The sequence below is a fragment of the Aulonocara sp. 'chitande type north' Nkhata Bay genome, linkage group LG7 (assembly GCF_057382095.1).
Source record: "Aulonocara sp. 'chitande type north' Nkhata Bay isolate Kocher_YH1m ecotype deep benthic linkage group LG7, A_spYH_male_GT1.1, whole genome shotgun sequence".
NCBI lineage: Eukaryota > Metazoa > Chordata > Actinopteri > Cichliformes > Cichlidae > Aulonocara > Aulonocara sp. 'chitande type north' Nkhata Bay.
The window spans coordinates 37,999,346-38,020,604 of record NC_141350.1 but is presented as its reverse complement, the minus strand read 5'-3'; the positions used below and the strand labels follow the sequence as shown (position 1 = coordinate 38,020,604).

At 39.9% G+C, this 21,259-nt stretch overlaps 2 protein-coding genes across 5 annotated transcripts in view; both read right to left on the bottom strand.

Moving 5' to 3' along the window:
• unc13bb (unc-13 homolog Bb (C. elegans)) overlaps positions 1–21,259 on the bottom strand; it is a 63,712-nt gene that overhangs the window by 18,406 nt on the left and 24,047 nt on the right. For 2 of the 4 annotated variants that reach the window (XM_086300278.1, XM_086300279.1), the window contains 6 exons: positions 20,845–21,058; positions 9,336–19,292; positions 8,347–8,643; positions 8,136–8,235; positions 203–249; positions 29–107 (listed from right to left, as the gene is read on the bottom strand). In XM_086300278.1, coding sequence (XP_086156404.1) covers positions 29–107; positions 203–249; positions 8,136–8,235; positions 8,347–8,643; positions 9,336–19,292; positions 20,845–21,058 — 10,694 coding nt within the window. Of the gene's footprint in view, positions 1–28; positions 108–202; positions 250–8,135; positions 8,236–8,346; positions 8,644–9,335; positions 19,293–20,844; positions 21,059–21,259 lie in introns of those variants that run through there. The other 2 variants (XM_086300280.1, XM_086300281.1) reach the window with 2 other exon arrangements.
• Positions 783–3,515, bottom strand: LOC147325665 (uncharacterized). Its single transcript, XM_086300284.1, has 2 exons — positions 1,271–3,515; positions 783–1,079 (listed from the first exon to the last, which is right to left on the bottom strand). The coding sequence occupies exons 1-2, from the start codon at positions 3,513–3,515 to the stop codon at positions 1,048–1,050; spliced, it is 2,277 nt and encodes a 758-aa protein (XP_086156410.1). The 3' UTR covers positions 783–1,047.

Here is a 21,259-nt window from a genome sequence, read left to right as displayed (position 1 = left end):
GGAAAATAAACAATAGGTGAGTACTGACCACATCGCTGACCAATGGGATAGGCTTCTTTTTACGTAGGTCCGGCATACTGTCAATTCCATACAGACCAGAGCCTCCACTACGGAACAAGCAAAACAGTTTTTATTTAGGTTTAAAATACAAATTTATTTAATCTAACCAAACTTCACCAATACAACACTATGTATAACTTACCCTGTTTTGACCCATGCCTGTCGAGTACTGGGTTCAACATCTCTGACCTGTAAGTATTTTAAATGTGAGAATTTAGGCTAGTGGCTTACAAAGACATAAAGAACTATGTTATGAGAGGAGTGGTGTTTGTGGAACCAGGCTTGGTTGAGTTTGACCTCTCTGATGTCACAGAACATGCAAATTAAAAAACAAACAAACAATAAAAAAAAAAATTATTAAAAGATGGGACTAAAATGAATGCTGCTGAACTCTTTAATTAGGTTAAGTGAAATTAAAGTGTGGACCACGATCACAGTATGTAGATGCAAAACTAAAGAATACATTTTATTTCCAAATAGGACAAAAGCACGACCACAAAATTTTTGTCTGGGTGATTAAACATGCATAGAAGGTCTTTTTTTATTTCTTCCTACAAGTATAACTTTTTCCTTTTTCATTTATTTAGTTGACAGTGGAGTTTCCTCTGGGGTTCTTTCTAATAGATTTTGATAGTGTTTGAAAATATTATGAAGGCGAAAACAGAACATGACACAAGAAATAACACCACAAACATTGTAAAGTTACAGCAAGCTCCTGGTAAATTATTCTGTAACAGATTAACTAAAGTTATCAGGCAAATGTCTCATCTAGAATGTCAATAATACGTTCAGACTAAAAATTACACATCTATGCAGTCAATACCATATATAATGTGTATTTAGAGCATTATGCTTTGGAAACAACAAGTATTTATGTTGATAAGAAAAGTAAGAACAGTACTGTGTGGGGGGGATGCACACAAATTAATAAATAAACAAACCGAACAAAAACAAAATAATGTAGCTTGAACATGGAGCTAATATATTTCAAGTAACCTGATTATCTTCTCTCCAACAGTCTGCAAAAACAAAACAAAATACAAGTAGCATTATAAATCAAGTTGAGTAGCTGTACATGAGCAAAGTCAAACAATTTTGTAACTAAAGGAAATGCATTTAGTTCACTACAAAAATAAAGATTTGATTTTTGCTGTTATTACCAGGCTTGCAAGTGGTATATATGCAAAAAATAAATGAATAAATAAAATACCTGATACAAACTCGTCTTGAGACTGAGATCCTTGGGACCCTTGGGAGCCTTGAGAACCATGGGATCCCTGTGCAGATTTGGACAGTCTATGACGAGTTTGCCTCTTTTCTCTTAGAATACGTTGGAAATTCTCTATACGTGCTCTGTGACTGGCATCAGTTAGCCTGCCTTGCTTTTCATCAGTCAGCCTTTCTTGATTTTCTTCATGAAGAACATGGTTTTCCCTTATGGGACTTAAGCGCACCTCATCTTGGTTACGAACTGGACCCAGTGGACTTTCATCCTGCCTTGTTGCATACTGGTGGTCAGGCGTTATATCAAACTTGGACAGTTCTTCATCTGTTGAATAGTCTCCTTTTCCTTGTGAAATCTCTACAGAGTGATATTCTGTTGGAGTTCCAGGAGAGGGGCTTGCTTTATGTGGAGATGCTTGAAGGGAGCATGATAGATTCTCGTGCATCTCAAGACAATCCATGTAGACTGAAGGATCACTGTCCTCCTTTGAGGTGGCAAAGTGAGGATAATTCTCTGTAAGGCTAATCTCTCCCTCTGTATAATCTACAGTGATATGCTCATCCTCAGGTTCAGAAATTTGTTTACCCAAGGATGGCGGTGGCTCTGTACCACTATCATCTTTTTCATCTTCGGTATTCAAACCTTCCAACTTTTTGAAAGCCCCTTTTAAAGCTGACCTGACCGTGAGTACAGCCTTGCTAAAACTTGTTGCATCAAAACCTACGTCAGCAGTCCTGGGTGTGCTTTCAGGATCTATTTCAGGTGACTCTGGTGACAATGTTTCTCCTACATCCTCCCTGGAAATGCTGTGATCTGTCCACTCTTTGTCCAAACTCTCAGCAGAACCGAGATCGAGAGTGTCCCCAGATGACGGGCAATAATCACATGGTGAATGTGGCTCTAAATAACCATCATCACAGTCTGTCAACAACACAGTGGAACAGCTCAAGCTCCAAGAGGGCCCACTCTCAAGTTCATTCGCACAGGCATCTGTGGTGTGGTATCCAGAACTACGTGAAAATGGACAGTTTGCAGCACAGTCGCACTCCAAGTTTTCTCCCTCAGCTTCCTGTCTCAGAGGCCTCCAGTCCACCTGACTGGAAGAACTTGAAGGTGAATTATAATGGGTTCCAAACAACAATGAAAGGTGCTCTGAACTGTTGTGAGAAGAATGACCTGGTGTGCTGCTTTGTGTGTCCTCTCTTGCACGTCTGTTCCAAACTCCTAGAAAGCTCTCAAGCTCTTCTCCACTGTTTGCACAAGAGGAAACATCCTCCTCACTCCAACCACCTTCTCTACTAATACTGTGCTGAATATCAGCAGTTGGCCATCTGCTATACTCCGTGTCACCAGGAAGAAAGGCTGCCTCTGGACAATTGGAGCTCTGACATGATGACAATGAGCTAGTACTTTGGTAGTTTTGGTCACAGTGAAGCTCCAGGTAACAGACATCAGACAAGCGCATGTCTGAACTCTGCTCCAGGTACTCTTGATCTTTTTGATGGACTGTTCTGCAAGTGGCTTGATCATGCCATTGTTTGGGGGATCTATGTGATGATACATATCCTGAATCTCTTCCATAATCATTGCAGTCCAGCAAAGGATTGGGATCACCTGTGTGAGGAGAAGAGATTGCATTCTGCCTATCCAGACTTCCATGCCTGGTGTGACGTGTTTGAGAAACAGGGCTAGGATGCGTTACAGCTGAAGCCCCGGAATATAGCTCACCTATTTCACTGAGCACTGCATCGACACAACAAGATACTTCATCCACTGAGCCTCGCACAGACGTTAGATACTGCCTCAGGTCAGAAATTTCCTCTTGGATCTTATTGATTCCTTTCAGCTCCTTCAGGATATGCTCCACTACGTTACTATGGTCTGCTTCCTCATCCTCCATCTTCTGCCTCCATTCCTCATTTGTGATTCTTTCAAGAATCTTGGGGATAGAAGCCTCCACAACTTCACTGCCATCTTGGCAATCAGAATTTCTGTCTTTCTCAGATATGGTGGGGTTAGCTTTGGTTATTGTTTTGCTGACTGATATCTGGTCATGAAATGAATTATCTTCTGGTGCCTGTAGACACTTCTGTAGTTTTTTACAGAGACTTTGCCCTACATTGGGGAGCTGTGTTTTTTTCTTCTGCAGCTCACTCTTCTTGGGTGAGAGTGGAACTGGCTCCAGTTCATTGGGTTCATCCTCTCCACTGACGTGTCCTCTGGGAAACATCCCTGAGAATTGGCACTTGTGATCAACTGTTCCTACACATGGAGATATCACTGCCTCTGTGACTCCTCCTTAAGATGGGTCAAGTATAAGCCAGCATCTTAACCTGCATATGAGTAAGTATCTGCAAGTAAGTTATTTTGTTGAAAAAGCTTTAAAAAACCATGTGATTATTATGCCTACCAGCTCTCTGTTATCAGATGGCAGCTAAATATGATAAAACCACCACATGAACTTTGGAACTGTCAACTTGCCCTACTACCAGCAATTACCTAAAACACAGGTACATAAATAAAACTAGTACAGGAAAGGTAATGATAAAGTATGCAAATGTATGCATTTTAAAAGTAGTGATTTTAAATGTAAACTCTTTTTTTATAATTCCCTTAATGAGAAAGTAATTTATCTTTCCCATTTTTATTAAACCCATCAAGTGAAAAACACAGACACATAAAACTTTACTGTTTTATGACCACTAGCTCAGACCACAGTGGAGTTCTAATTCTGACTATGCACAATATCTTAAACACTGGGCAGAAAGTTCATTTGCCTTCTGGATTAAAGACATCCCATATGGAAAAGAAATAGTAAAAACTTATATGATTTACTTATGAAAGTGACCACTTTCTCAATACTTTCATATACTGTTTTAGTAAGTATCCAAAACATACAAGTTTTCATTTATATAATTTTTCAAGGGATCTTATATGTGTTTTCACTCTTGTATGCTTTTCATACAAGTTTCACGCAAGACAGATACAAACTTTATAAGATTTATATATATCTTTTCCGTATGGGATGGCTGAATGCATTTGAGCACACATGGAATACCTCTATGAGAGACTACACTACTCTCCACAATACAAATGCTGGATAGACATTGTTTTAACTGAGAGTCAGTCAGAGTGTCAACTTCCAGAATGAACGCCATGCAGCTGCTTAGATCTCTGTAATTAGGATGCTTTGGAAAGACAGCACAGTAATTAGATGACAGGTCAATTCTCTCCTCTGAGGCCATGCCATTCTTACACACCCTTACCAGCTGCATGGCTTAATAGCTCTGATCCATTGGTACACACTGGAATGACAACTGAATACCCCAACTGTAACATAAATCTGGTTCTGGCATTATTTCATTCACAGAGGGCATTTACCATAGCTCTGTGATTTTGTCTTCTTCACTGAGACAATTACCAAATTCTCAAAAATGTAGAAGATGTTGCAGTAGTTTCAAGGTCAAGTTCTGTTCATCATCCCTGCTTTAATACTGCTTGTAACTCAAATTAAGGAGTTTTAATTGGACACGGCAGGATTTCTTAGCTCTACAAATAGTGCACTATATAATTCTTTTGAGATTTGTAAATGCTACTTTAAAAAAATATTATTAATATTTTTAATATAATTATATTATATTTAAAAATAGTAATAAAATAGTAATAAAATTCACACTTATCTCTTCCATCTCTGTGACTAAATATCTGGTTAAAAAAAAAAAAAAACATAGGAGGCCTTAGCTTCTAAAATATAAATTACAAGAAAATTAAACATTTTATAGAGTTGCAATATTTTCATTTAAGATGGCCTCAGACTAAAGTAAGCTTATTTCTGGGGACTTTCTCTGTATTTTACAATACCTTTGTAGTCAATTTGCTTTATAACATAACTATACCATGGCAAAGTTTTAGGAAAGCAAATGTCCAATTCTATTAAGTAAACTAATCCAGGGAGTGCATAATATAATTGCTAAATACATTAACACACCCCTGCACTTGAGGTCTCCAATAAGCACTTTAGCACAGAAGGTGTGTATTACCCTGATAAGCGTTTAGTGGGTAGAAATGTATAATCAGCCAATCAAAACTGACTGTTTCAGTCACCAATCTGAGAATGAAAATAAGCTGATGATCTTATCAGCTGAATGGAATCCCCCTATCCTACATTTACAGGCAGCGATGTGCTTCACAATAAAATTACAGTTATAAATATTATTTTATTCCATAAAATAATTATTAATAGCCATATTTAATTTACAAACATACCAACTAATGCTAGTTTTAGACATACTTGATGAATATGTGTAAACAAACAAAGTCGCATCAATGTGTAACTAATTAATTGATTGATTGACTGATTGATCATAATAACTGAGGGGCAGGTAGGGGTTCGGGCCATATTCCAAGTGAGTCAATCTTCAGCGGTCTCCCTTTTTTCCCCCCTTTCCTTATTAAATAATCCACAGCTTTCATTAAATAGAAAGAAAAAGAATAAGTAAAAAAGGCATCTTGCTTTTGACTTTTTTAGCTGGCTTCTCATCAATGAGTGAGGTTTTAGAATACTGAAAGAAGAGATGCCTTCTTGACATTTAATTGGCTAAACATGGTTGCGTATCTATGCACTACAATACTACATCTTCCATACAGTAACTTGTACAATCTATATTTTTAATCAAAGTATATGTTAAATATATATTTAACATAAATATACTAAATAAAATGTAATCCTTACCTTATCAGAAAGAATGAACAACCTGTAGATACCATCTTATAAAATTGATTAATTCCACATGGAGGGTTGCTCAGCAGCTCGTAATAGCAATTCCCTGTATTTTATAAAAATATTTACCCAGGTGTACTGGTGAACATTGTTCAGTGTCAATCAAACCAGCAAATCTTCCTTCAAGTTAAAAAAAATATACAAGTGCTGAGTTCCTGATTTCTACAACCGAAATAGCCAGCACAGCACAAGTAGATGATCACACAGCAGTTCACCCTCTGTTAAGTAGCTATCCCTCCCACCCTCTTGCATGCTTTCACTGCACTAGCTCTCTCTCTCTCTCTCTCACTGTTCTCTGGGAGTGTATTCCAGTGCAAACCTAATCTGAGGGTGTAAGACTACCAGCTTTTAGCTGATCACAGTCACTGTAAAGAGTCATTGGTCAAAATGTATTGTTTTTAAAACTTCAAAAACATTCAAGCTAAACACATTGGCAATACTACTATCCCTGAGTGACTAAATGAGAATTTGTGGAGTCGAAGGATAATATGTATAAACTTTAAAGCATATTCTCATCAAGTATGGGTTATGGATTTGCCTCCCATGATTCCTTGCTGTCGTCAAGTTTGATTAAATTACTACAATCTCATTCCAAACCTTTCTTTGAAAATAAACAAGCACGTATGTTTTAGGGTATCAAATCTAGCATTTTCATTATGCTAGTCACTGTGACACCACGCGAAAACTTTCCAATTCTAATTAATTATAATCTTTACCAGCAGCCTTGTGTGATAAGTATTTCCTTGCATCATTTAATGATTAGCACTTAGACAGCTTTCACCCTTGATTTATACTCATGTCTTCAATCACTCATTTATAGTTCATGTTCATCTCAACCACTTCATGGAAGTCATCATTATAATGAAGGCATGCAAGGGCTATATGCCCTGCTCCTTCATTGCCATGCTATTAAAGCTTTAGTCAGGGAGGATGAACTATAGTTATGACTAACAAATCCCAATATTGTCATTATGAACACAGTAAAGTCCAGTCTTTCTGACTGGTCTTAAATTATTAAATTTAACATCTAAACTTAAAATTCTCCAGAAATGGTAATGCAGATTGCACCTATATTTGGTCACATTACAGTTGATTCCATAATGCCACAATTGCCTTTTTAACAAAGGTCATTTGATTTGTAAAAAACAAACAAACAAACAAACACAAACACTGGGCTAAAGATACTGATTACAAGCTATACAGTATATGGAGATATGTGTCACTGCATATATTCTGTTTTCGCACATTCTGATAAAATACACAACAACCGTTTAGTAAAAGAAACAAACATAAAAAACATAAAAGAAACACAACATAAAAAGAAATACTGGTAGCCACCGCTACACCACAGCCTTCTAACAGATGTAAAAATGTAAGATTTTAGTTGATTTTCAAAAAAGTTGACATCTGAACTTGACCTTGATTTCAAGGTCACTGAGTTCAAAGATTTTTAGTGGCTGCAACTTGGTAATTATTTGAAAATCTTTGGTGACGTCCTTCTTGAGTTATCGCTTTCAGGAGATTTTCAGATTTTATCCCTGAATTTGTCAAACATAGCAGATATCCTTGGAAGAAGAACATAGTAAGGACTTTTGTGAGCAAAACATCTACTAATGCAATATAGATTTTTCATGCAGTGAGTAATCTGCCTAAAATCAACACTATATTTCTTATTATGAGTACCACATGAAGAGAGTAAATTCCACATTTAAGACTTAATAAGATGGAGAGGAGACAAAGATATCTCATATAAGTTACAAAATGAAGACTACTTAAAAATTAGAGGATCATAAAAACTTTTGCTGGGTAGTTTTAACAGAGGAGCACATTGTTAGTCGTGTGCCTGCAATTAGGACACCAATTCACTAGAAGTAATATCATTCTAGTACATTTTAGTGCATCTGCATGAACATTCAGAGAGACTAAACTCAACCAGTTTCAAAGGATTGTATGTATGAACGTGCTTGCAAATATTGTGTGTACAAGGACTGGGAAAAGAAGAAAGTTGGAATTAAGGGTTAATAACAGATTGAACATTGTTGGAGGAACTGAAGTTAAAATACTGCATACCTCCCGCAGTTGAACTCTGACTTTAGTGATGGCCTTCATCCAATGAAGTCTGGATTGGGAAAAGGGTAATGGTGGTCCATCATCATCATGGAAACTAGGTCTAGGTTACATGGATTGAAGCATTAGATGAAAAGAAGAGAAAGAGGAAATCTCTCAGTTCTCAGGCATTTTCATTATATCAAACACATTTGAATTACAAGCAAAAATGTACCTGTGGAGTTTGGGGGATCCTGTCTCTGCTGTAGTATCACTTTTTATGTCCTGTCTTTTGTCAGGGGACAGCCTATCCATCTCCCGCTCACTGACCACAGAGTGTCCATTGATGGAGAGATTTGTGCCATTTGTGCGTAGCTGCCCATTGGTAGAAGGGTGAAAACCAGTACTATGATAGGAGTGGAAGGACTCCTCCAGTTCTGACCCTCCAGTGCTCTCGTGGCCAGTCTCACTAAGCTGGGAGCTGGTCTGGCTAAGATTTCCTGATGACCCAAAGCGACTACTTTCCACTGGACTACAATGGTGAGAAAGGAGTGAGAAAAACATTCAGAATGGTGAAATATCATTTCTGAATATTTTATAGTTTTAAGTTTGCACTACAAAAGACTGAATGGATTCGTAAAATATGATGATTACTAGATGTACACGTAAAAAAATATTTAATAAATAAAAGTGTATAAATTAAAGCAGAATTCCATGACAATGTTGCAAACAACTTAATTCATAAAATGTATATAGCCCAATTCACAACAACAGTTGGCTCAAGATGCTTTACTCAATTGCTGAAACACATACACACATATATGTGTATATGTGTATATGTAGAGAGAGAGAGAGAGAGAGAGAGAGAGAGAGAGAGAGAGAGAGAGAGAGAGAGAGAGAGAGAGAGAGAGAGAGAGAGCGCGGTATAACAATAATAACAATATAATGATATAGTAATAAGAATGTTTGAGTACAATGTAGATTCAGCCAGAAAGTTAAAACTCAATACAACATTGTTGTGGAATTCGGATTTAAAATGACAAATGATACAGCAGATACTAAACACAAAAAGGCCACACTGAACAACACAGACAAAGACACAAAATAACTAAATTAGTGAAAATTGACTGCAAAACTGAATAGGAAAAACTTTTTTTTCCCAAAATTCCCACTTCACAAATGGGGGCAGGGAGGGAGGATGCCATTTATTGTACTTTTACTAGCCTTTTTGTATTCAACAGAAGATTGGACTGGTTGTCCAGCTGCACTCCAGAGTTAGGACCTGCAGAGGGGTGAATTTCTACAAGCCTTTCCTCCTCTTTTGGGGTCAGGGATGCTGAAGGATCTACATCAGGAGTGGAGATGCAAATCTGGGGAGTTGCTATATCATCTGTGGAACCTACCGGTACAGTTTTTTCGGCTTCAGTTGTTTCGACCTTTTGTACAGTCTCATTGCTTGCTGAACTGTTGTTAGTTTGGAGTTGAGAAGTTATAACTGGGACAGCTTGTGATTTGGATGGCTGTGTCTGCTGAGGAAAACCTGCATTTTCCCCCAGTAATGAAATGGTGGATGGCTCTTGTTTTTCAGTATTAGGTTTTTCCTCTTGAAATACGCCTCCAGAAAGGTTTTTCAGCCCTGAAATTAGGCTACTACCTCCTTCTGTCTGAGACAATGATGAAGCAAGTGATGGTGCTGATGACATCAGGGATCCAAGAGATTTTACTGCATTGCTCTGTGCTGATATAAACCCAAACAAAGACTTAGCTTGAGAAGGCTCTGCATTGTTGGGCAACTGATTAGGAGGTGAAGTAACATTAACATCTGCCTCTGTGACATCAGGTGGGACTGACTTGTCACTTTCTTTACTCTCAGGGTCCTCTTTAATGACCATGGGCTTCTCATGTATCACTTCTCCCTCCCCTTCTGGCTTTTCTTTTTCATTGTTAACTACCTGATGAATGACAGAAATGTCTTTTGCTGCACTTGAAACAGTAGAAGTTTTTAAACAAGCCGTTTCAGTTTCCCCAGCACTGTCATTTATTAAGCTGCCAGGCTTCACTTGATCTTTATCTTGCAATGTTGAGCCCATCATTATATTTGCACTGGTGATTGGTTTGGGTACCGCTGGCACAGATTTAGATGGCTTAGGTGGTTGTCCCATTGCACTGGCTGTTGGTTTTGGTATAGCTGGCACAGATTCAGATGGCTTAGGTGGTTGTCCCATAGCCCCAAACAAAGATCCTCCTATGCCACCAAGTAAAGTTGATGCTCCAGTTTGTGATCCTGCAGTCTGACCAGTAGCTCCTCCAAACATTCCTCCAAACAAAGAACCACCAGCCTGAGGTGTAACTCCAGAAGCTCCAAACATTCCACCCAGTAATGAGCCACCACTCTGGGGAACTGCAGATTTGGTGCTGGATCCTCCCCCAAACATCCCACCTAATATTGAACCTCCGGTGGTGGGGGCAGTGGCTTGAGTAGCAGACTGAGGAGCGGACCCTTTAAATAAGCCTCCAAGTAATGATCCACCTGTCTGGGGAGACGCTGCCTGGGCACTGGGGCCTCCAAAAATACCCCCTAGTATTGACGCACCAGTCTGAATGGAGGAAGGTTGGGGTGCTGTTCCTCCCAATCCAAAAGGCTTTTGCTGTTGCTGACCTTCAGTGGGAGTAGGTGTTGGTTTGAAAAGGGTGGACGTGAAGCTAGTAACTGTATCTGACTTGTCTGGCACTGGAGGTTTCTGCTGTTCTTGGGCCAAAGAACTTACAGACTGAGGGAATTGCATTTCCTCTTCTGCATTAGGTGTTTTTGTATCTTGACTCAACTGACTACTACTTGCAATCTCTGAATTTACAATTTGTTCTGTTGATGCACACATTTCAAACTCTTTAGACTGATTTTTTTCAGATAAAGCAGTTTGCTTATCAGTATCTTGGCAACTTACTTCTTCTATGAGACTATCCTCACCTTTAGACAAGCTTGCAGCAAGAGGCTGAACTTTATTCTCAAGTGTATTTGGGATTTCCACTTGATCGTTGCTTTTGATCAAAGTATTAATTTCACTTTTATCACCACCAGTTGAAACAGTTTTACTGTCAATGGCTTTTTGTTGATCAGTTACAGTTGATGTAGTGCTGTTGAGAGTGGTAGTTGATATTTTGTCATTATTAGATGTTGGAGTAGTTGTTGCATCTGAAGTAGAACCTCCAAACACTGAAAACAAACTTGTGTCATTTGGACCAGAAGCGCCAGTTAAAATACTACCTAGAAGAGATGTACCTGTCTGTACACCAGCTGTTGGAGATGGTGAACTGCCCAAAATCCCTCCGAATATAGAGTTTTTATTTTGAGTTGCGGAAGTCTGATCAGCCCCACCAAAACTTCCACTTGTGGACCCACTAGTTTGCACAAGAGATGAAACTGTTGAACCACCGAATATACCACCCAAAATAGACCCAGCAGACTGGGATCCAGCAGCCTGGGAAGCAGATCCTCCAAATAAGCCTCCAAGTAATGATGACTCTGGCTGTGATCCTGTAGTTTGGGGAACAGAACCACCAGTCTTGTTGAGACTAGCTTGTGGAGCAGTCTGCGGTACAGACCCTCCAAATAACCCACCTAGCAATGATCCTCCTACTTGAGATGATGGTGTTTGAGGTGAAGAACCTCCAAACATTGCCCCTAACAGAGAACTTCCAGTCTGTGAAGAGGGCTGAGGGGCAGAACTTGCAAACACTGAAAATAACCCCTTGGCTGATTGGTCTTTCAGGCCCGATGATCCAGGTGTAGATCCTGTAGTTGACAGATCTGTTTTGGTAGAACTTGGCTCAGTGCTGGGTGTAGAAAATAAAGAAAGAAAACCTTTTCTTGGCTCATCTGAGATAGATCCAGTTGAAGATGGAGGATGTGGGTCTGATCCACTAATCACGGAGGCTGAAGGTTCTTTAGAAAAAGAAGGATCCTGGGGTGCACTCTCTGTGCTCATTTCCTTATGCACAACACCACATTCTAAATTTGAGTGCTTAGACATAACATCACTGGCTTCAAATGAGTCACCACAAGTATTTGTGGTAACTACTGTAATATCACTAGATGGGACAGCATGCACTTGACAGGAGTTACTATCAGATTTGTTCCCTGAGAATTCACTAGAAGGGGCATCTTTGAGGACATGGTCACTTGAAATAGATGCCATCTGGGAAGAACTTTGTTGTGAATGAATAGCTGGGGACTCTTTGGCAGAGGTGGCAGCAGATGAACTGGGAGTCTGTTGTGGTGTTGGCAAAACATCGTTAAAAACAGAACACATACTCTTGGTTGGTTCTTTTGGGACTGCAGTCCCTGGTGTGTAGGGCATGTTTGTATCCCCTCCAGTTCTTGGTGGTTGAGGGGAACTAGGACCACTAAACACGGAAAACAATGTTTTTCTTGGATTTTCAGTAGAGGCAGACAATCCACCGAATATACCCCCAAGAACAGAGGTAGCTGTTTGTCCTTGTGGTAGAGGCTGTTCTTGTGGTTTAGATTGTGCCTGTGGTCCCCCTTGTTGTTGAGTTTGTGACTGGACTACTCGTTCTTGAAATGGTCTTGTTGATGACTGTGTTTGTGGCGGGTTGGGATCACTAAACATTGACAACAGCCCCTTCATTGGGCTTTCAGCTGAACTTGATGATCCAGGAAGAATTCCCCCTAGAAAAGATCCAGTTTGATTTTGAGATTGTTGGGTGCTGTGACTGCCGAACATTGAAAGGAACCCTGTAGATGGAGGATCCTTTGGAGGGATAGTTCCCCCCTGTGGCGCCTCAGTGTTGGGCCTGGTTTCGTTAGGAGGTGCATGAGGAGTTGATGCTGACAACTTTGATAATAAACTTTTACCAAGTGTTTCCTGTTGAGAAGGCTGTGAAGGTGTGCTTGATGGGTGTGTTTGAGACAATGTCCCAGATTTATCTGTAGTCTGCTGGGTATTTGGCCCTGTAAACATTGAAAATATAGTTTTACCAAGTGATTCTTCCTGTTGACCAGTAGGACCAGACTGGTTAGATGCTGCTGATCCCCCAAATATTTCTCCAACTGAAAATCCAAACAGTACACCAGATGGTTTACTTTCAGTTTCCTGCGTTATTTGTGCAACAGGCGGCACAGATTGTGAGTGGCTGGCTGCAGAGCCTGTAGGGATACTCTGAGTAGACATTTCCAATATATTTTTATCTGGGATTAGGCTCTGCATGGGCCTAGATGAGCCACTTTGGTCTAACGTTTGCTGTCTCTGAATACCTTTAGATCGAGATGCTGATGTTAGTGAATCCTCTGTAACACTAGGTTTGATTTGCTGTTTTTGTGGTTGAGAGGGCTCAGTGCTAAACAGATTACTGATTGACCCCAAAAGATTTGAAACTCCTGTAGCCTCTTTATTTGTAGTGGCACTTCCTGGTAAGGAGCTTGTGCTGCCAGTTTTGCTCTGTTGATTTGGAGATGTGTCAGTAAATTTATTGAGAACTGGTTTGGTTTCCTCCATTCCTACTGCAGATTTTAGGAAGTTCATCAACCCTGCCTGTGGTTGTTCAGATGGTTTTCCCACTGGTATGTCCATCGGTTTATCCGATGTAGGTTGTCCAGTTGGTGCAGGTTTACTAAGATATTCTTTTGATCCTAAAGGCACTGTCACATTGAGGTTTGTTGGTGGAGTCACTTGTTGTACCATGGTAGTCTGCCGCGAAAGTTTAGGTTTCTGAGTTGCATGCGAATTTGTTGAGTGTGTTGCAGGGTGAGTCACTTGAGGTGCTGTTGGTACTGTGGGCAAAATTCTACCCTGTTTGGTAACTGGCGTTTCAATTTGTTGTTTAAAGCTTTCTGTCTGAGTTACAACGGCAGTAGATTCTTCTCTGATTATCTTAGACTTCAGACTCTGAAATCCTGATGAAAGGATGCTTTTAGATTGTTTGTCAGTGGCTTGCTCACATGTGGACTTATTAGAACTGTTCAATTCAACCTGTGATGTTTTGCTGACAAAAGAGGTTATTAGGGAAGAAATCTTCTTAACCTGACGATTAGGTTGCTGTTCTCCTGGAGACACTCTTTTCCTCCATTCTTCCTCTGATACATCATCCACATGTTTTATTGTAACAGCAGTTGATGAACGCCGCCGTTGGCTAGGTTGGTAACAGTTGTAAAGTAAGTGTTGATTAGAATTTGCTGTAGGAGTAGAATTCAGGGAGACCGAAACTTTTTGAGCAAGAAATGTCTTTACTTCCTGGTTATTCCAATATGGGCCAATATGATCTCTATTATGACATGAAAGGTCAATGATGTCATTACAATAATCTTGATATACATAACTAGGCTGTCTTGGATCCATCTTAACTTTGTTTAATGTATAGGATGAGAAATCCACACCAGGCTGCCCTTGAGACAGAAATGAATTCTCAAACATTTGAGAGAATTGTTCAAGATTTAAATTCATAATCTCATTTCCTTTTCTGTAGGCAGCAGACAAATCTAGGGGGGCATTTAGAAGTTGAGAATCTCTGTGATCTTGACCTGGAAGCCAAAGAAGCTCATCTTCATTGTAAAGTGGAATTTTAAAGCCACAGACTAAAACCATCTCATTCTTCAGCCAAGCACTTGGAAAACTTTCTAACTGCTGTGCATTTCCCCAAGATTCACCTTCAGGGGCACATGCATACACATATTCTCCCACTGCATCTGTAAGTAAAGCATAAATATACTCATGATCTGTGTAAACAAAGTAGCCACAGTCACCGTCTTCTGCTGGCCACCACATTCCTTGCTCCAAAAGTGCCAGCCACTGTTGATACCATTCAGTGTCTTCAAGGTACAGGGAGTCTTCGAGGTCTATATTTGCACTTGGAGGATCTACTGGTCTGTTCAAATTAAGCTGACTGTGATGGATCATGCCATTGGTGTGAACATGCTGTGAGTCTGGATTATCCATTCCATATTGCCAGTTAGCTGAATAAGATAAGCTTGGAGCAGTTTCTTCATAATACCCTTCATGATATGAAACACCATTCAAGCTATAAGTGCTACCATCATTAAATGAATGCCATTTCCCAAACTTGGCATTACTCTGTTTAGTAGTTAAGTTCAACACACCTTCCTCATTGGGTAAATGTTCTATATTTCCCAAGTCTTCATAACTATTCCATAATTTTCTCTTTGGATATAGATCATCATTTCTATATCCTTCACACTGATGTGGTTTATATTTTTCTTGGTGATAAACAACACCTTGCCATTGCACAGTGTTCTGATTCTCAGGTACTGGTAATGGTGTACTTTCAGAACTCAGCCTATATCCTTGATTCTCTACTGGGAAATGATAACCTAGTGACTCATCCTGAAACTGCTGCCACAGAGCACTTTCACGGATCCACTGGTTTTCATCATAAGAGGGACTTACTGCATATGCAGATAACTGATAAAGGTTTTGACTTGTAGCACTGTATAAAGATGGAGAGCTTCCACCAATATATGGATGCATGGTCATGACTGGTGAAGTTGCACGACTTTGTAAAAGGGAATGGATATTTCCTGCACTATAGGCCATTGGGTTAGTTGACCTAAATGAACCAGAATTATATAACTGAGGCAAATTACCAGTGCTCACTGAGGAGTATGTCGTGCAGCTCTGAAGAGATCTTGCAAAAGTAGCTGATGTACGCAAATCCAAACTCTCAGTATCGACTGACACAGGTGCACTGATTAAAGCATGTCTACTCTTTCCTGGATTGAGAGAATCTGGATTGTCTTTTTGTAAACCATCCCTTCCAAGGTTTACGTTAGCATTTGTTAATATGTCAGAATAAGACTCTATGAACTTGGCTGAAGTAGTCTGTTGTCCACTTATCTGACTTGTTCTTTTCTCTTTTTCTGCCTTTTCTTTTGATTGTTGTTGTGTCATATTATTGTGTGGCTGTTTTTGCAGTGGGCTTTTCATTGTAACTGTATAATTATTGGCCCTTTCTTGAGGTGGTTGTTCTGTTGATGTTTGACAGGTTGTGTGAATACTTTCATTTGATTTTGTAAACTTGTTTAAAAACCCTGAGAGCACTCCCGATTGACCCGCTGTCTCTATCTGTGTTGGATCAGTCTGGTTATGTGGTATTTTGTTTTGCTGTTGTGTTTCATAGGTGTTTTTGGGCTGCAACTGTTGAGCTGTGTTTTCTGAAGGGGATTTAAAAAGTCCAGAAAACAGACTACTTGCATGTGTTGTTTTTTGCGTTGTGCTATTTTTTGGCTGATCTTGACTAGAAACTTGGATATTCGTTGTCTTTATTGGCTCATTATTGGATTTGCTTAGTGTCATTCCATGCTGATGAGCTGATGGTTGACTTTGTGTGTTTATGTTGTCTGCTGAAGCAAATTTGAAAAGTCCAGATAGAAAACCACCTTGTTGGGATGGTGCTTGCTGAAGTGGAACAGTCTGCTGTCGAGCAAATCCTGGTTTATTTGTCTCGTATCGGACACCTTGGTGATTCTGAGGAATGTTTTTAATAGGATGACCTTGGCTTGGACCTTGAGTACTCAGTTGGCTTGGACCTTGTTGACTGCTTTGGTGGTGAACTGTTTGACTCCTTGAAATATTCTCAGAGGATTCAAATTTGAGCAAGCCAGATAGCAGTCCCTTTTCTGCAGTGTGTGTTTGCTGAGTTCTGTGTGAAGTCTGCTGCTGACCAAAGTAATTGCCGGGAATGTTCCTTTGTGCTTCACTATCATGAGATTGTCCCTTTTGTTGCAGGTTTTTGGTAGATGAAATGTTCAATAAACCTGAGAGAAGGCCCCCCATCTGTGGAGTTGAAGAGGTTTGTTCTGGGGCCGTGTGTTGGGAAAATTGTGTGGGATTATTTCTGTTGAATGGCTGATTGTTAGCATGCTGTGATAAATGGCCAGATAAGTCACTACTAGAGCCAAATGTAAGAATTCCAGATAGCAGTCCACCTTGTTTTGGTTGATTGACAGTCTGCTGCTGCATTCCAGATTTCTGATTTGATGTATGTTGGGCTTGTGAGACAGATGACAGTTTACTGTTCTGAGGTTGCTGATTACAGATTACATTCTGGTCTAGACCAGAGGGTGCTGGGGTAGGGTTGAATATGCTGGAAAACCACCCTTTCTCACTATTTTCCTGGTGCACAGGAGGATTCTTGGTCAAGGTGGTCGAAGTTGTTGAAGTCAGATCATGCTGAGGATTCTGTGTTTTTATGGAGGCACTGATGTCTTCACTGGATGCAAACTTTAAAAAACCAGAAAGCACACCACCTTCTGCTTTGGGACATGGCTGAGTGGAAACGTTTTCAGATGAAGAGAAAGGTACTTTAGGCTTACTAGTCAATGCTGGGTCTTCAACTGGTTCCTCTAGTTGGGGGCTCTCTGTGGTTCTAAACACTGGATAAACTGCCACAGGTGGAGCTCCGTGGGGGGGAACAGGGGCAGCAGGTGTGATCAGTGAACTTAATGACTTCTTAAAAGGGCTAAAGAAACTGGTGTTTACAGAATGTGTTGGCCCAGTTGACCTTTCTGGCTCTGGAACAGGAATACTCCCTTTATTCAAAATTGACTGAATTTGTGTCTCATATAAGTTTCTATCATAATTTTGTCCTGAATATTTTTCATGTGAAAGTCTTCTTAATTTTTCTGATTCACTACCTCTGTTATCAAGCCATCTCTCTTCCAATTGTGTATGACTCTGAGAACATGTGGATTCCAACGCCTGTTTGCATTCAGCCAAATTCACATTATCAGCTGAAAAAAGCTTCAAAGGATTTAATCTACCCAAGACTGAGTTTTCTGGAGCACTTTGAGGTTTGGTTACAAGCTTGGGTACATGGTCTTTTGCACTTGTTTGAGTCTGACACCTGCTGGGAGTTTGTGTTTCTTGATGATGACTGTGTATTTTGGCATCATGTGGTGGGTGAGAAGGCAAAGAATTGAATGACTTTTCAGGAGAACTTTCTACTGGAGAGACAATAGCTATGGGAGCTGTGTTATTTGACTTAGGAATGAAGGACAACAATTTTGTTAGTCCAGATTGTGAGGATTGTGCAGATGATACTTGTGGAGATAGGGCAGGCTGTTTAGGGCCTCCACCAACTTTGTCAGTGAGAGAAGTAAACAATGAGCTCATGGCATTTTTTACTCCTGAAATGCCCTGATCAGAAGCAGCATGTGATTGGGATTCTTCTCTTAAATCCTTTGAATTACTTTGCTCCTCCCCAAATGAATCAGTTCTATTGCTACCATAGGAGGACAGCCTAGACTTGCTTGATTTAGGCAGGGATCCATATTTGCTAATTTCCTCTTCTTTTTCAGCCAGGTATTCAGACACTGTTTCAACAAGACATTGAAGCTCATCCATAGGATCAACATATTCATCACTTGGCTCTTCTACAGGAGAGAGCATTGCCTCTGAAACCCATCCTCCTGATTTAGGTTTCCCATACTTCTCCCAAAGGCTCTGTGAATGTTCTATGTGGTCCTCATAGGAGAAAGAATGCCTATCTTTATAATGTCTTTTGTTCTCTGAGCGACACTCATCAGCCATAAAGGCAATGTCATTAACACTGTCCTCTGCTCCTATAGGGTGGTGCAGAGGGCTCTCCATTTCAAAATCAAACTGTGCCTTCCTTCTAGCATCTTGCCCTTTTTTGTATGCCACATAATTCTCCAAAGTGCTGTCCAGCTCATTTTTAGCCCACATCCTTGTTTTGTAGAGAAGCCCATTCTGATATGGTCTTAGATCTGATGTCATACGCTCCTCCTCTTCCTGCATCTCTGCTACCTGTCGCATGAAAAGCTCCCCTCTTTTCTCACGGAGGAGTGCAAGGTCAGCGGGAAAGGTCTCTTTTCTCATTTTGTCTGCTTCTGGACTGAGAAACCCTCCTGGGTCTGTAATCTTTTTCTTTCGCCGACGATCAATAGTATCATAACCCTCAGGATAGGTGGCAGGCAGACCACCACTATGCTTTGTATTCTGATGGATAGGTGAACGTGATAGCTCGGAGTAGGGTCTTCCCATGCGAAAGATAACGCTGTCTTCATCATCTATAAAGTCACTTAGCTGTGGCTTGCTTTGCCCCTTGTATTTGTTTTCCCAATCTTCAACCCCCATGCCAGAATCTACAGGTATAATTCTGACTCTTCCTTTCTGGTTTAAAGAGCTTCTTTTTTTTTTTTTTTATGTAAAAAAATTAATTTAATGAGGGTGTGGGAATGGATAAAGGGATGGAAAAGAGGCATACAAAAAGAAAAAATGCAAACAGAAACGCAAGTTAAGCCACACAGTAAATTATGACAGAAACAAATCTAAATAAATCTTTTTGTAATGATGACCTGATCTATAATATATATGGTAAGCAATATGTAACATTGCATTCTTTAATAAACATTTTTTGCAGTTTTTGATGATCTTAACTAAACTGCCCAGAAGGCATACCAAAAGACTAGAACATAACATGTTACACATTTCATAAATTTGACAGGGGTAATAAAACTCTTTGTTTGCAAGTGTGAGATTGTGTGCCTATAGCTCCATGTTTGCACGTGCCTCACTGAATTTAGATTGTTGTAAATCCCCACTGCAACAAACACGCTTATCAGCACTTCCACAGTCTGTCTGTAAAAGTCTTAACAGGAAATGTCCGCAAAATCACCACCATATGGCATTCATGGTAGAGGTTTTTATGTTACAACTGAAAGGCATGTGTCTGTCACTGACCTATTTCCTCCAGAGGTGTGAAAGAGGGATTTCCTCTTTGTGATATACCCAGAGCATTTCAAACTAACAGAAACTTTAAACAACCCAACACACCCTCAAGACAAAAAAACATGAACAATGAAGGTTTTTTTTTTTTTTTCTGTGACTGTAATCACATTTTTTTTCTGATGTAGAATTATCCGGATCAACTCCCTATCAGTCAACACAGGCAGATTTGTAGCAGTCTCACTGGTGCGCATGCATGCTACGGCAAGCACACAAGATTAAAGTCCATGAACCAAGAATATTTGTTTTCTGGACCAAATACTTCCTGACAGCATTTTACTGGCGTTGTAGTGACCATAATAACAACAAAAAAGAATATATTATTTTTGTATGTTAGTAACAATCATCATATAAACACTTTATTTTGGCCATTTGGCCAACAGTAAACAAATAATCCTGATATTCTTCCTGATGTACGGAAGACAAAAACATGGGCTTTTGATCAGGTAAACTATTCATGACAAAATTAATTAAGAGGTAATTACCAATTCTCTGTGAAACAATCTTATCTAAAGTAAACACTTCTGACTAGGTTTTAAACCCTAATTAACGGAGGCACAAGTAATGTCATTATGATATCAATTACATTTGCATGATTTACCTTTATAATTTCATTGATGTTGATTTAACTCTGGTTATTTTTGAGGTCATAATGAATAGACAACTCATTTTCAGTTACATTATTGAAAAGCACTTCTTAAGTTTTGCACTATTTGTGTAAAAAGTGAGAGGGAGAAAAAAAACAAAAACAAAAGGCAAATACAGCCATTACCGCCGTGATTATATTACTTTGCATTAGATGACAGCAGTACACAATAAAGCAACCCATCAAAACTAACTGCTGCAGCGGAAGCAAGAACCATCAGGCTACACTGCCAGTATGTGTAAGGATAAAGAGTGTCTGTTCAGGAGTGCATGAGTGAGTGAAGGTATCCCTGGGCGACCCGGTCTACCTGCTTCCTCTTGGGTCCCTGTAGTCCAGGTCGAAACTGTGGGCAGAGTCTGTGCAGCCATCCGGGCGATGCTGTGGCCGAGGCCCCATCGGGTACTGGTGCATAGATGAGTTGGGCTGAGCAGTTGTGTGGTAACGTGGAGGCAAACTGTTACTGGTCTCACTGCGGTAATCGCTATCCCGGTCATCTACAGCACTGTCCTGGTCATCCAAGGCTGCAGCAGGTAAAAAGACAAGCTCTAAACACCCCATACAAATTGCAAAATATGGAAGTTTCTAGACACACTCTTAACCATTATAATGATGCCTGAGTAGGACAGGAAAGCAACAAATGGACACAGAGCTACACAAATCTGCAGCCAGGAAAACTTTGTGCGGTTATTTTAATAAATGTTACTGGCCCTGATATGACAGAA

Bases quoted from the DNA above. Each gene is read 5' to 3' on its own strand.
- LOC147325665 (XM_086300284.1), bottom strand. From the start codon at position 3,515: ATGTTTCCCAGAGGACACGTCAGTGGAGAGGATGAACCCAATGAACTG. The intron at 1,080-1,270 runs GTATTTTATTTA...TTGTTTTTGCAG, and splicing joins TCAAGACGAGTTTGTATCAG to ACTGTTGGAGAGAAGATAAT.